Source organism: Talpa europaea, assembly GCF_964194135.1.
Source record: "Talpa europaea genome assembly, chromosome: 1".
NCBI classification, from domain to species: domain Eukaryota; kingdom Metazoa; phylum Chordata; class Mammalia; order Eulipotyphla; family Talpidae; genus Talpa; species Talpa europaea.
Window position 1 is genome coordinate 67,922,736 of NC_140073.1, and position 16,387 is coordinate 67,939,122.

Below are 16,387 nucleotides of genomic sequence, written 5' to 3' on the forward strand. Positions count from 1 at the left end.
TTCATTGTCTAATTTTCTCAAGGCTTGCAGAAATCCTGACTTCCAAGCAGTGGATTGGAAGTTTCTTGTGGCTAAAGATCCTGACATCCTTTCTTGGCTAGTACACACCCCAGTGAATCTCAATAATTTTTTCGGCTATGAAACAAATTCACAAAAATGGCTCTCTCCCCAACCTATGTACACTTTAATAAAGCCTTTCCAACATTTTATAAAAAGTCCTCTGCGGTTTTAGCAAGCAGTCCTGTAAGACTTTTGCAAGCATGGTAATAACCTAAGCAACCATTCATTCTAAAAATAACCACTAAGGAAAAATAAATTAGGTTAACCTATTTTTTTTTTCCTAAAAGCAAACTATTTTTTAAAACAGAAACATTTCCATTGAGTTCGCCACTCTTGGGGTAACACAAGGGGTGTCCCTGACCACACTGCTGGCCTCCTCACTGAATGTTGCTCCCTCAGCCTCTTCTGCCCCCGACATAACCCAGTGCTCTTTGCAGAATGTGCCAGATCTTTGGTGATTTCTGGCATGCTATTCCTTCTGCCAGAAACACCACACCCCACCTCAACAATTTCTAGGTCTAGCTCCAAGGCTCTCTTCAACTGACATCATTCTCAAGAAACTTTTCATTCTCACAACTCTTGCAAGAGCGAGTGGTCCTCATTCCATTTTTTGAGGATGAGGAGAACATCGGGAAAGGCTACAGAGCTCAGCCTGGGTCACTCCGTGAGCATCAGACCCAGTTCTACCAGACCATGAGTGCTCGCCTGACCACGTTTCTCTCCACCACACATTGATAAACTATAGCTGCAGACCACTCCTCTCTCCCCCCCCTTACTGGAGAACACTCGTCTCCTCACCACTCTGTGTCTGGGGACCTCTCTCAGTTTCCAGGCAGGTGTCCGGGCAGAGTGGCCAGGGTGGGGCTGGGTCCTACCTGGTGTGTTGAGCAGGCGGGACCTCCGGCAGTGGTAGACCACCTCCTGCTCGCAGTGCTCCGAGCGGTCGATCACAGCTTCCACCTGCTCCGTGGTGCCGCGGTAGTCCAAGGCCATGGTGTAGGGCTTCTCAGAGTTGGCGCCCCGCACACGGGTCAGCTCTGTGTTGTTGTGCTGAATGGATGTCCAGATCTTGTCCTCTGTCCAGACAATAAACGCGAGGAAGGAGATATTAGAAGGGTGCATAAAAGAGGATCACGTTTAAACTTCTCAATCAAGCTGGCGCAATTAGAAAAGAGTATCACGTAGGCGCTGTGAAGGGTGGCTGGCTATTCTGTAATTGATGGACACCAGAGTGGCTTCTCAGGCAAAGAACTAAACCAGATAATTGTTGTTCTTCATGGAGCTCCACCCAGGCAATAGTTTGAGGTTACCAATCCTATGAGTTAAATGTGTGACACCCTCATTCCAGAGACTACGCAAAACGTCCAACACCCATCATCACATTTAAAATTGGCATTACCTAAATTTGTAGGATGTCATACTCCCATGGCACACTGCTGTGTCAGAAATAAGGTAGAAATGAGTGAGGAGAATTAACAGTAAGTGATTAAGCAAGAATCTGAAGCCAAAATGTCTGACTCCAAAGTTCACACTTTGAACTACTGACCAGCCCTTCCTCGGGAGAGAAGACTGATAGAACTTGCCTCAGGGGACCATGAGTAACATGGTGACAAGACTGTGCACAGAAGGGAAGTCCAGAGCAGACATCTTCAATAAGCCTGAGCTGTGTGACCCACACTGCACATGCAAGGCACCTAATTGTATTGTTTCTTATTTATTCTCCAAGTGGCATCTATTTGTCAAAAGCATCTGAGGATACTTACAATTACAAAACCACACAGAAATGAAGACCTTTAAGTTGGTGTGGAGAACATGTTTTACCAACTACAGTTAATAACAATGCAGGGAAAGAGAAAGAGGCATTTGAGCACTTGAGCGAGACATGTATATGAAACCTATTTCTGTCTATGACAAATTTGGACAAATCACTTTTCTGGGACTTAGTTTTATCATAAGTGAAACCAAAACAAAGACAAAAATGAAAAAAAAAAAAAAGCAATTCTGTGGTAGTGCTGTTAATATGGAATAGCAACCCAAGCTATGAGGTTGCCAGGTACAATCTAGAATGAAGCAGACTTCTGTAATAATAACCTAGGCTAAAACATTTACTGTAATTGGGCATACAATTTAATTCTGAACATGCTCACAAATAAAGCAAAAGAGAAAATAGGAAGACCTGAAAGGTTTTTGCCATTTGAAATTCTTGCCCACATAATAAATCCATTACTCCTCAGAGATGCGCAGAGCTAAAAAAGTATACAGAATAAAAATCATATGGTTTCTTTCCTCTTTTGCCTTCTAAGTTTTACAAATGAGGAAACCAAAGTCTTGGAAGTAAAGTAAACCATGGATATCTATTGGACAATAAGGATGTGCACATCTACAGAAAGTAACATTATTAACTAGTACTACCAATGACTATCAGCATGATTTAGCTGAAAAGAGAAGAAATCATCAGGAGCTTCAGTTTTAATACTTTCTCTACAACTAACTCTGCATGTGACTTGAGATAAGTAACTTCATTGCCCTGCACTTCAGTTTCAATATATTAAAAGGAATAGGAAGAGAAAAAGATTTTGGTTCCAATTGTCTGTATTTTCTAACTCTAAAAAAGTTGTAGCATAAAATTAAACTATGTTCAAACATTCTGATTCATCTTAAGATTGTTTCCTAAAATGCATGTCTCAAATGTTGAATTGAGGCAGAATTACATTTTCCATGAAGTCTAAAAATCAAATTAGAATAAAGGTTATTGGATTTTGACTTTCAAAGCAAAAATAGGACATGATTCATATTGGTAAAAATCATAATGTTACAAAATTAATTGACGCCAAACTCCAAAACTGTTAGTGCCAATAAAGCAAATGCTGATCAAATAACAAAAGAAAACTAATTGTTCAATAATCCAATATTGCAGATGGAGAAATAAAGACTGATATGCCCTTGGTGCTTGGAAGATGAAAGCAAGAGTCAGTCTAATCTATTATAATAGACACTGCTGCACTTCTTCATACTGGGATATTTTACCTACATTATCTCGAGTGCTTATAACATTCTGCCCATTGAAGACATCAATACCTGTATGTAGTATGTAAAAATATGAAGTTTCAGGCACAGAAAGTAAACTTGATTCCCGTCTCAGTGGATCCAGTCTGTCTATTGAATGAGTCATATAGCACCATTAGTTATATGAAATTGTATTCCCCTCTCAGTGTACACAGATTGCCATATACATATATCTAGTGAATGAATTGTTCATTCATTCGTGAAGTGATTTGCTTAATCATGCTCCAGGTGGAAAAAGAAGTGTCTAAGAGACAATATTTCATTGTAAAGTCACTAACATTGCCAGTCGCACCTTTAGCACCCAGAGGGTGAATTGAAGTTTTAGTAATTCCATTATTGGCACTTTTTGATACTTGCAATATGCAGAAGATACGAAGGAACAATTAAGAGCTCCAGAGTGCTCTCCACAATTCACTTAACAGTCTTCACAAGCCATCGCAGAAACACTGTATGAGACACAGGAGGGGAAGTGATTACTCCTCCCCTCAAGCCACTTAGCTGGCTTTCATTACAAAGATGCCCTTCATCCTCCAATTATTTTTCTTCTGGGAGCTGGTAGCATGAAGACTGAAAACAAGGAGGTAATAGGATATTATTTTTTCTCACTTTAAAATTTTTTCGCTCAACTTTATGAGTAAGCGTACGGATGAAGCCCTGAATCCTGACAAAACACTAAAGACCAGTGGTCAAGACCACTCTTGAGGGTCTCCCTGGTGGTGCAGGCAGTTGAGCGCCGCACTGTAAAGCTGTCCGCAGCCTCTGCAGTGCGAGTTCATTCCCGGCTGGCCGGCGAGAATCCCACATGGTGTGGCAGACCTCTCCTGTCTCGCCCGCTGCTCCCCTCAGCAGTGTATTTCATCAGTCTTCCTGTTCTGTTCCCCGCTCTGTCTCCAGTGAATCCTCTCACCCTCCCGCGCATCTGGCCTGTACCTCGGTTCTTGTGTAAAAATAAATAAATCTTTAAAAAAAAAAAAAGACCACTCGTAAGAGTCAGCTCGGCAGTTGGCACTCCTGGGAATGCATGAGCAGTTGCAAATAGGGAGTCTATGCCTGTAGTCTAGGTGAAGGTCAGCTCTCAACAGTTCAGTTTTCAAATATGTAAGATTAATTTTGAACAAACATTTAGGTGGATGAGGAGAGATCCATTCATGAGCCCAAATATGATTTATCAAAAACTGGACCCATTAAGTGAAATGTTCAAGAAGATCAATTCACCAAATGGGCAGTGGAGATCAGTGGGACACACGGATATGGTTTTCTATGTCAGCTCAGCACTTACCGGTTAGGTAACCTGAATCAAATTATTACTTCTCAAAAGCTCAGTTTACTCATCAATAACATTTAAAAATTAGCACAGACCCAAACTATACAGGATGCTTATTACATAAGAATTGAGGGATTTGTGCGAAGGGTCCATTACTAAATTAATTACTAACAATTTCAAGGAATCTATGCACACCTATTATATAGAGGGATAGATCATCTGTGTCTCAAGATCACAAATATCAGGTGCTAATAGTATTAACAAAAGCATCAAGGAGGAGAAGCGTGACTGGCCTCTGGCAGTGCTGATAAAAGCTGAGGGTTCTCTCCCAAAGCATAAGGTTAGGCCACAGCATACCTGGAGGGGAGACAGCTGAGCCTGGCCTTCCCTAAAAGTCCATGGGGAAAACACGCCAGTTTCAATGACCAGGAACAGGAAAGGATCCGTTTTTGTGGTTCTATGAACTTGAATTCCCATTCAAAGAAAACTACAGAGGTTTCCCTGTAACTCAAGATGGTCCAGGAAAAATAATCAAAATGCTACGGTTACAAGAGCATCATAAAGTCCTCCAGGATCCAACCTCCACACTCTGACCTGCCTCCACACAGGACAGGTGTTCTAGTCTCTAGAGACACAACTAGAACTTCAAAGTACTAAGAATCTGATCTTAGAAATGAGACTATTCCCTTAGAAACTATTCCACTATATGTTCCTTGGGAATATTTAGGCAAGTTCTATATAACATCTCTCAAGGTTTCTCATTGGAAAATGACAATGTTAATAATACTCTTTTCATCCATGATACTAATATAAAGATTTGCTATCATGTTTTAATGGACACAGACAGATCATTTGGCATGCAAAAGAGATAAGAATCTATGCTGGAAGTCTACTATAACATTAAAATGACAACTGGATTTTCATTCTTTAGAGAGTTAGGGGTGAGGAGCCCATCTGGAAAACGAGCTGCATGAAATGCAATCTCTTGTTATACAGCCATTGCTATATACACTAAATGATTACCATCTTTCTCAATTAGCTTTTACTCTGGAATACTCTCATGTGGCATTATATTTATTTGTGTCTCTTGTATTTCCTAAAATTTCTTCAACAGAATTTGTTGTTTAGTCCTCAGGGACTCAGAAACCTGGAATAAAGTTGCCCTGATAACACATTTTCCTACCCAGTTCATTCCTTGTATTTCTTATATTGAAGACAAACCTTCAGTCCACCAAGAGAAACACACACACACACACACACACACTCATCTCTCTAACTTGCTCAGAATACAAGTATTTAGTTATCCAAAACAAATTATCCACTTAAGAGAGGACTGCATTTTGAAATGTATTTAATTGGCAAGAATCTATTCAATTCACTAAGCATTTTAACCTAAAGACATATAGTATACCATATACTTATATAAATAAGTATTCAGAAGTATATAAATATACAATATAATTTTGTATATTGCTTGTGTATATGGCTTGTGATTAAATTTTCTCATTCTTTTTGCAATCTTTTCATTTTGTTTCTTGTTTCTTTGCTGTGCAAAGGTTTTCTATTTTGATGTCTTGCTTCTTATTTTTGCTTTTATTGCTTGTGCTTTCAGTATTATAGCCAAAAAAAAAATCAGTTTTAAGGAGCTTCTTCCTTATTTTTTCTTCTGAGTTTTATGGCACATCAGGTACTATATGTAAATCTTTAATTATTTTGAATTAACTTTTGTGATAAGAGGAGGACAGAGGATGCCCAATGGTTGCTTTTGACTCCCTAGTCAAGTATTAGTTGATGGTGTATGCTGGGGATTATTTCTGTATATTCCTATTCTGTTCCATTAGTCAATATGTGTGTTTTGTACTAGTATCATACTGTTTTAATTACTACTTCTTTGGGAAATGAATTAAAGTTACTTAAGGGTGCCAACTTGCAACTAGTAGATAAATAAGTTCTACAGCTGTTGTCCAGTATGATGATTGTAGTCAACAATACTGCATGATAAACTTCAAAGTTGTTGAGAAATTAATTAAATGAGTTATCCTCACTACAAAAAAAGAGCTATTTTTTATGATAGTGAACACTGCATTAATACTCAAATATATTGGATAAATGTATCAAATTGACACATTATGCAACTTAAATTTACAATATATTCCATGTCAATCTCAATATAAATAAATAAATAAATAGGCGCTTGCTCTTTAAAAACAGTGTTCAGTCCAATACACAGCTCTGAGTGTGAATCCTCTCATGACCCAGAGCCACAACTTTACCCATAAAGGACTTACAGGCCAGGTCCCATTAAATAGTAGGTGATGATCCAAAGCATCATTTCAAAGATACAACTATGTGTTATTATGTAGAACAGTAAAGCGTTTCTGGAATTTGACTGTGACTCATCAAGCTTCTCTCCCCATAAAGATATAAAATCTCCCAGGAAGAGAAATGTGTCACTCATTCTCCAAGTATGTGAACAGAGTACCAGGCTGGTGCTCCGAGAACATACACAGGAGGACAAGACATTGCCAAGCTCCTGAAAGCTTACCTTGGTTTGAGGGAAGAAGTGTGTATACAAGACCAACAAATATCCCTCATTGTTGTAAGCAATGCTAAGTTCAGGATTAAGTGGAGCTGGCAGATATCTATTGGGGGCAGGATTGGGGGTTGTTTAGAGAAGAATTTCTGGCAGATTGTGCAGTTTCCATGAGAATGAAGAGATCAATGGAGTCTGCAACCTCAGCCCTCAGAGCCCAGGCACTGAGCACCTGGAAGGACTTCAAGAACTCTCAATCAAGCAATGGGATCAGTTTTGTTAATATTCTGCCAGGTTCTTTGTTGGGGCTTTTCTAAAGCAGCGATTCTGGGGCCTCCCTGGCAGCCTAGGTGTTAAGTCTCAGCGTTATCACCATTGCCAGGGAGCTAACCCACATGGCACAGAAGACCTCTCCTGTGTTGCTCACTGCTCCCTCAGCAGTTTATCTCAGTAGATCTGCCTTTTCTGCTCCCCACTCTGTCTCGGTGAATACTCTCAACCCCCACACCCCTGGCCCACCCCAGTTTTTCTATGCAGAAATAAATAAATCTTTTTTTAAAAAAAAGTAGCAATTATATGCATATGTTATATAATGGTCCAAAATTAAAAGCTGTTTCAAGCTATAAGGTCAATAACCACACATACTACTCTAATAGAAAAGAGAAAAAAGAGCTGTAATCACAGTGGGTTATTCCGTATCATTTACCCCGTGGAAAGACCTTCCTCAGTCATCACCCCAGGAAAGTCCCCTAGACCTGTCAGTCATCCTGGGTATCAGGTGATCTGTCAGTTTCCTCTCTATTTCAGAGCTCTAAACTGTTTACATACAGAACCACAAATTTAATTTTCTTTCTTTTTTTCATTCATCCTATCTGGGATGATTATTGCGGTGATTGCTATTATTAATACTAGTAATTACAGATACTGTAAGTGGTTCCATCTGTTACCATGGAGATCACGATTCAGAAGAAAGAACAAACAAAAGGAAAGTGAATAAGAAGAGAGACAAGAAATAACTCTGATTAATAAGACCTCATTCTACACACATCTCTGTCTCTTTGCAGAGCCAGAAAAAACTGCAATTTTTCTATCACAATGCTTGGAAGGAAGAGAAGTCTACAGATTGTCAATACCCAGCTTAATTGAACTTAAATCACTGTGGGGAGCTGCTTATAGTCCTTTGAAAAGTGTGCCAATTCACTTATACTCCCATTGTAATAAAGAAAGTCTATATTAAGGTCCCTGGGGTCACTTCTGGTATAGTTATCTGTGTTGACAAAGTGAATTTTCTGTGCCAAGGGTAAAGACAGTTTAAATAATACTCAAAGCACTGTCTCTACCACTCATTTGCCATCTACACATGTACAACCAAGTGATAGCTCTTGTCAGTCTTGCATTGATGGTTATTTAATTTTTCATATTTTTGTACCTTATCTCCCCACTTAAATCACAGACAGTAAATATCAGCTTGGAAAGGGCTTGTGTGGTCAATGGAGGCAGAGGTGGTAGAGGAAAGCAAAGCTTTGGGGCAGTGAGGCCAGCAGACACTGCCAGCGCTGCCATTGACTAGATTCCTGAACATAGAAGAAACCAGTAACCTCCCTCAGCCTCAGACTCCCAATGAGAACCGAGTAGAATCCACTGTGCAGTGTTGTGGGAACTCAATAAAAAGCACAAGGAGGAGCTGAGCCATGATTCAAAATTAAAGTTGATCAACTACAAGGCATCCTGATGCAGGTTCAGGGAGGATCAGAAGAGATCGTTTCATTATTAGAAACAGTTGGGAGAACCTTGCTGCAAGAGCAATGTCACCGCTCCTCAACCTTTAAAGGGAAAGGAGACAATTCCTTTAAAAGGTTTCAGATTTCCCACAGGAGTTGTTTTTCCTCCCCTGTGGATCAATCTGGCTGCCTGTGCAAGATTCCACTCAGGTCTTGCTACAACCACTGCAGGCTGGGCTGCTTCCAGTGTCTGGGCTGCTGTTGTTTAGGGGACAGCACTGTCATGGTAGGACCCCTGTAATGGCCACCTCACATCAGGTTCAATGCAGACACTGAAGTGTGGGGGATATCGGAGTGCAGGGCCAGCTCCCTGCCATTATCACCCTTCTACCGCCTTGCCTGGGCCATGCGTTATGACTTTCCAGACAGCACACTTGACTGTGATTTATTTTCCTACTTTGCTCAAGTCTTTCCTCTTTATGTACTTTCCTGGGGTGTTATTTTTCTTTTTTCCTTGCTTTAAAATGATCAAAGTGACACAATCAAGGAGACCTGGGAAATCTGTTTTATGGTATAGGTGAGGGGTAATTTTGAACAGATGGTGTGGACTGTATCGTACCTGGTTATTGGTTGTTCACTGGCACACTCAAGTAAAATACATTAAATGTTGTGTGTGTGTGTGTGTGTGCGCGCGCGCGCATGTGTGCAGCACTGGGGCTGAGAAGGTAAAGATGAGGAATGCATGAGTGAATGACACTATGGACCTCAGGCTCAAGGACTTCACAACTAGATCTGGGAAAGAAGTTCCCAAGGAAGGGAAAAGCCCCAGCAAAGAAATGGGGCAGGACTGGGGTGGGGGTGGGGGGTGCAGACAAGCTCAGCATGTAGCCTCCCGGGCAGGGAAGAAGAGAAAGAAGCCGAGACTGAAGTCTCCAGATGGACAGAGGGCTGTGAGAATGATGGACAAGGCTGAGGTGGCTATCGGGGGTATCTTTGTGGCAGACCCTATTCTGGTGCATCTGAGGGAAGCCTGAACACTCACACAGACCTCGGTTCAGTTCCCATCTCTGCCACTCACAAACTGACTAATGCTGACATGCTCTCCAACCTCTCTGAATTAATTTTCTACAAAATATAAATAAGAAATGTTCTTTTTTTTAAAGATTTATTTATTTATTGATACAAGCACTGGGAACAGTCAGAAGTGCAGGAGGGTGAGAGAATTCACCAGAGACAGAGTGGGGAACAGAACAGGCAGACTGATTAAATATACTGCTGAGGGGAGCAGCGGGCGGCAGGAGAGGTCTGCGCGCCATGTGGGACCCTCGCCAGCGGCCAGGGATTGAACCGGCACTGCAGAGGCTGCGGGCAGCTTCGCAGCCCAGTGCTCAACCGCTGCGCCACCAGGGGAGGCCCTAAATAAGAAATGTTCTTTACGTCACACTTTGTCATGTGAAGTAAATGAGATAAATTCTAGGATGACGTAACACAGTAGCTGTCTAGAAGAGCTAAAGCAGACAAGATGGAACTCTGACTCATGCATAGGTAGTGAGCCTACTGCAAAGGACTTGTTTTACCTCAAGAAGAGATATCCAAGGGTGTATTTAATCTCCCTTTACCAGGTCACAAGAGAAGACATGTCTCTAGTAATATAAGAGTGTCTCCATACTCTGCTTTCATACATCTTGTATTCTGGATCTGCAGATGATTGACAATCAGAAAACTCCAGGAAAAGAGTGGAATTATTCATCCGTCAGCTACCATCTCCTCTCTGGAGCTCATCACAATATAAATGATACTGCCGGAGTGTCATGTCCTCTCCAGTGGAAGTCAATTCTAACTCCATCAGCAACTTATCTGGGTCTCACTCAAGCAGTATTACAACCACTAGCTTACTCAGCCGCCCTGCTCAGTGGGAAACTCGCCAAGGGAAAAGACTGTGTCCAAGCCCTTATATCTAACACCCGGGCCCTGTTTATATTTACTTGCCACTGAACTAAACATTCAACTGACAACCAGGTTTTGTACCGACTTCAGTGACAGCTCTTGAAATCAGTAGGAAAGTGATACATGATAGGACAGTATATTTCAATATGTACTTGAAATTCTGCTGGGCAGACAAGGAATCGATTGCAAATGGCAAAATGTTAAAAACACATTTAAATATCCAGCAACAGGTGTGTGATTGAATAAAGCATAGTTCACACAGTGAAATACTAAGCATCCGTAATAAAGCCCACACAGATTTCTCAAATTTTATCTAAAGTGATTTCCAGGATAGATTGCAAAGTGACAAAATCAAGTCATCATGATGCAGAATGCTATGCTAAAAAACTATTTTTTTTTTTACAAAAATAAAGGAGAAATAAGATTACACAGAGAAAGCATAAGCTAATGTAAATAGTTGTCTAGAGGACATGAGTAAGATCAGGGTGAAGGTAATATGAGTGCAAGAAAGACATTACTGGTCAGTCATAGCTTCAAAACAGGCAAATGTTTTAAACAGACAAAGCATAAAATCAAATCAAAAGGATAAAAAGAGCAAACCCTCAAATTGAATATTAAATAGAAACAAAAAGGCCTAATTATGTATTAAATCCATAAAATAACCACAAATAATAAAAGATTAACTCAAACTCCATTTTAACACAATATTCTATTCTGTCTAGGTGGTCACCATTGGTAGGATATATTCCAAAAACAAAATTTAAAATTCAACTTTATTATTTGTTATTGATAGTGATATTGCTGAGGAGTTTCTGAGAGTATTTGTGTGTATCACAACATGGGGCAAATGAGTAAACATATTGTTGGGACAAGTTCTCATTGTGAGAGAAGAAGATGGATGGAATAGAGAATGCTGCAAAAAATCATATGGTGCTGGATTTGCATATTTTTAAGATTTATTTATTTCTGCATACAAGAACTGGGGTACAGGTGAGAAGTGCGGGGGGTGAGAGGATTCACCAGAGACAGAGTGGGGAGCAGAACAGGCAGACTGACTGAAATACTCTGCTGAGGGGGGCAGTAGGTGAGTCAGGAGAGGTCTGCTGCACCATGTGGTTTGCTCCCTGGCTGGCTGGGAATTGAACTCGTGCTGCAGTGGCTGCGGACAACTTCATAGATTGCATCTTAACCCCTTGTGCCACCAGGGAGGCCCTGGATTTGCATAATTTAAACACACACAACCACATACACACGTACTTTCTAGCTCAGTCTGCTGAAAGGGCCTAGAAGCAATGAGAAATCCTCCCATGTGGATCTTAATTCCCTAATACCATTTGCTACAAAAAAGCCCTGAGTATCTTTGGTAAAATAGACGAGTCTGGGTCTAGGGTAGGGTAAGTTTTAGGAAACAACTCGGAATATCTTGTGATAGAAAGAAAAGATGTGTCCCAAGATTAATGGAGGCATGTAAGAAAGACATAGGAACAGTGTTACAGGGACATTGACTAGCTATTCCTGGGATTATTTCAACATCAAAAAGTGTAATGAGGGCCTCCCTGGTGGTGCAGGGGTTAAAGACAGTGCTATCAAGCTATCGCCAGCCACTGCAGCTTAAGTTTGATCCCCAATCCCAGGCCAGGGAGGTGAACCACATGGAGCAGCAGACCTCTCCTGTCTTGCCCACTGCTCCCCTCAGCAGTGTATTTCAATAGATCTATTCTGCTCCCCACTTTGTCTCTGGTGAATCCTTTCACCCCCCACCTCTGTCTTATACCCCATTCTTGTATGCATAAATAAATAAATCTTTAAAAAAAGTGTAATGATAATAGAAAAACATTTTAAACTGAGATAAATTGTGAATCTGTAGTGACACAAAGTGAGATGCAGACAGGAGAAAACTTTTCAAAGTAACTTTCTGTAGACAGAAATGCAGAATGTCAGCGAAAAAAATGTAGAAGGGATTACAGAATTAGAAAATCATTTTGTAAATCTCAATGTAATAACTTGTAAGGTCAGGAAAGAGAGGGAGAGAGTTGGTCAGCATTTGGAGAATTTAGATGAGAGGTCTATGGTGTTTATTTTAGTTTTAGTGTTGTTTCAAAGATTCAGTGCATTTGGAGATTTCAGAATAAAATCTGGGTAAAACAGCAGATAGCTTTGCACAGTGATTCACATGAAGCAAGAGTTCAAAACTACAATATCACTTGCCACTCCAACAAATTTGTGTTATGTGGTCACACACACACACACACACACACACTGCAAATAAATTTAAAATAAAAACTGCTTTCAAACGCCCCCCACTCACACATGGTATCACACCTGTTTTCAAGTGTAAACATTTATGATTTCTGTTGAATTAATTTCCCTGAATTCCTCAGGATGTAGGTATACACTCATAAAATTCACTGGTTATTATTTTCATCATGGTATTCCCATGTATACCATGAAGTTAGGATTAAGATTTCTGGAGCTAGAGTGATGAAAATAATTAATAACAGTTATATAAAGTAAATAATACCAAGCATTTTTCCTTAGGAATAACACTGATTATCTTCTATAAACCTCACAATAATCGTAGTATGTACAAGTTCCATTATTAATTACAGAGGTAGCAACTCAGGAGCAGGGAGGTCTAGTAACTCACCTAAGTCATAATTACAACAAAAGTAACCAGTGTCAGCTCAAAGTCCAAGCTCTTAAGGACTATGCTGGACTTGTTAAATCGATCATGTGTGTTCAAGAGAAGCCTTGAAATATTGACAGGTAAAGAAACCTCATAGGAAAAAGAATGGGACTTGCCCTACAGGATGTGAGGGAGTAATGGGGATTATTGAGAATGTGCGCAGCTAGCAATGGAGAGGCTGGTGTGAACCATCCCCTCAGCTGTCAGTTTCTTCTCTTCACAACAGATATGAAAAGAAGGTGTACAAGTTCCCATGGACTGAGAAGGCAAAGGTTGCTTGGTACTCTGGCTATGTGAGTACTTGAGGACAATGGGAACAGGAAAAAGACTCCTAGACAAAGGGCCCCTCTGCTCACTCTACTCACTAGACCACAGATCTCAAGCAGCTAGTGTGTCTTAGCTTTTTTGTTCTTTGGAATAAATGTCTAAGCTGACTTTGATTCTTCTTCTCTCCCTGGAATCTTGGACTCAGGCAAAAATGAGCAAGAACAAGCATTCCCTCTAGGAGACACCTTTGATTCCCAATTGTTATTTTTCTCTTCTGCACAAGAAAAGTATTTATCCAGAAAGGTGCTATTGCACCAGAAAGCACAAGTGAGCCAGAAGCCCTTGAACAAGGTATGGGCCCCTTGGGTACAGCATCATTGCATCTCCATGTCCATGATCTGGCTGAGTTCAACAACATTAATTTCTCCTCTGATTACTCCTGGGACACCTCTTTCAAGGTCAAATCCAAGTTCTGTGTTGCCTAAGAAGACTGATATTTCTTTTTTTTTTTTTTATAGAGGCATGTTTTGTTTGTTTGTTTATTTGTTTGTTTTGTTTATACATGCACTGGGTACAGTCAGAAGAGCGGGAGGGTGAGAGAATTCACCAGAGCCAGAGCGGGGAGCAGAGCAGGCAGAAGGACCGAAGTGCACTGCTGAGGGGAGCAGTGGGCGGCAGGAGAGGTCTGCGCGCCATGTGGGACCCTCCTCCGGTGGCCGGGGAGCAGCCGGGGATCGAACTGGCGCCGCAGAGGCTGCAGGCAGCTTCGCAACCCAGCGCTCAACCGCTGCGCCACCGGGGAGGCCCAAGACTGATATTTCTTGTCTCTAAATTCCTGCAGCATTGAGACCCCATCCCACCACCACAAATGGGTGCTGGGGATGACTTAGAGCACAGTAGATATTGTACTAAGTGCATTAAGTTCATCACTCATTTAATTGTATTGGATCCACACATCGTTTCATTGAGGTAAAAGTAACTGATCATTCCTATTATACCTCAGGAAATTGAGCCTGATAGATATTAATTTGTCCAGAATCCTATAGCTGTCAAGTATCTACAGGATAATTGTATGAATTAAATCAAATGGTCTAAATGAAAGTGCTTTGAGAGCTGAATGTTACAATATGACGTCCTTGGGCATCGAGGTCAGTGGTTTACAGGAGCTTGTGCAGCACCGAGCATGAGGCAGCCTCAATCAATACAGGCTGATTGCACTGTGGCATGGACCCCATGGCAGCAGAAGAAAGGCTGCCAGGTATGTGCAATGAAAATGTGCTGTGAAAGGTGCAGCAGGAAGAAGTCAGGATAAGCTCTGGATTTAGGTATTAAGAAGAGCACGTTTTAGTCTCTGAACAGCCCCCCTTAGAAGTAGGGAAATAAATAAGTGGATTTATGAAGTGCTAAGCGCTGGCTAATTGCCTTGTATAGACATTTACCAAGGTCCCATATTTCAGGTCCCATATTTACTGCGAAAAGCTGCTCTGATCACTGCTTAAACCTGATGAATAAGCATTGCTGAGAATATTCTAAAAAAGACATTTTAAATATTCATCACTGGTCATTGGTTGGAGAAATAAAATTGAAAAAAAAATTGTCTTATATATTTATCATCTGATGTTCAGAAAAACCTTGAAAAGTAAGTCTGATTATTACCACTCAGATAAGGAAAGTGGTGATGATGGAGGTGAAGTGGGTCTCATAGAGACCTCATTCCTTCAGGAATGCAGAATGTTCCATTGTGTCACTGACTGATGGAAGGAGGCCGCGCAGACTGACCCCAGGAAGGGTCACCTCTGACTTTGCCTCCGAGCTGCTGTGTCACCTGGCCCAGGAACCCAGGCTTGGGACTCAAGATAAAGTTCCATCTTCTGGCTTCGCCATCTGCCTCTTATGAGAACAAGTTATTGAGACTTAAGATTTTAGTGCCTCTCCTGTAAAATGGAATGAATGGTATCTCCTACCTGATTGCTAGGAAAACGGAATGACACCCTGAGTATAGAGTCCCAGCTGGCACCAGGTGCCAGATATTCAATTGCACATTAGCTGATTCTACAAGATGCAGCTCAGAGGGCAGGACACCTTCTCTGAACACCAGGCCCTGTCTCCTCTTTCAACCTCTTGATCAACCACTGCCTCCTTTGTACTATTTCTGTACCATCTATTAGCTTCTATTCTATATTTTACACCACGTGTAAAATATCTGTTTACAATGTCTCTCTCCGTCTTTCAACTGTGAGTTCCTAAGGACAAGGACAGACATTCATTTTGCAACCTTGATACCTAGCTCAGTCTATACTCCAAAGTTTATCTGAGTGGTCAAGCGACTAACTGAATAATGAATAAATTTTGCATAAGGAATAAAATGCATGAAAAAATAATGCAGAAGTAAATAGAGAATTAATGAATGTGCAAATAAATGAGATTAATAGAGGAATTCAAAAAATCAGTGAGCAAGAGAAGGATGAATGAATGAATGATGAAAAAATAAATGAAAAATGCATAGCAGTCACCCGCCCATCTTTGTCCTGATTCTTCTGTTCTCATGCACGTGATTGGAGTCAACTGACCGTGCTAAATGGTCTGTGAAAGGAATTTCTCTAAGTGCCTGTTAAAATTCTTGGCAATTCAAAGGTGACAATGCTTTAATTTCAGGGTAATGCTACAGCTTTATGACTTAGTAGTTTTATTTAATGGCCCAATTTAGCAGGAGATTATGCCGTCTGCTGCTAGTCCAGTGAGACCACTTTAAAGCTCAAGCCTTCCACACAAGCAGATCCCCTCTCCAGCTCCACCTTAGAGACCAGCCTTCTGGAAACCCTCTGTGGTCACTGCACCTTGGC

General features: G+C 40.9%; 1 protein-coding gene across 2 annotated transcripts in view; it reads right to left on the minus strand.

Annotated features, from left to right (window-relative positions):
* The window catches only part of CNTNAP5 (contactin associated protein family member 5), a gene marked incomplete at its 3' end in the record, with an annotated part of 850,995 nt that overhangs the window by 254,717 nt on the left and 579,891 nt on the right, over positions 1-16,387 (minus strand). For both annotated transcript variants that reach the window (XM_084247346.1, XM_084247345.1), the window contains exon 13: positions 936-1,136. In XM_084247346.1, the coding sequence (XP_084103472.1) occupies positions 936-1,136 (201 nt within the window). The remainder of the gene's footprint in view (positions 1-935; positions 1,137-16,387) is intronic.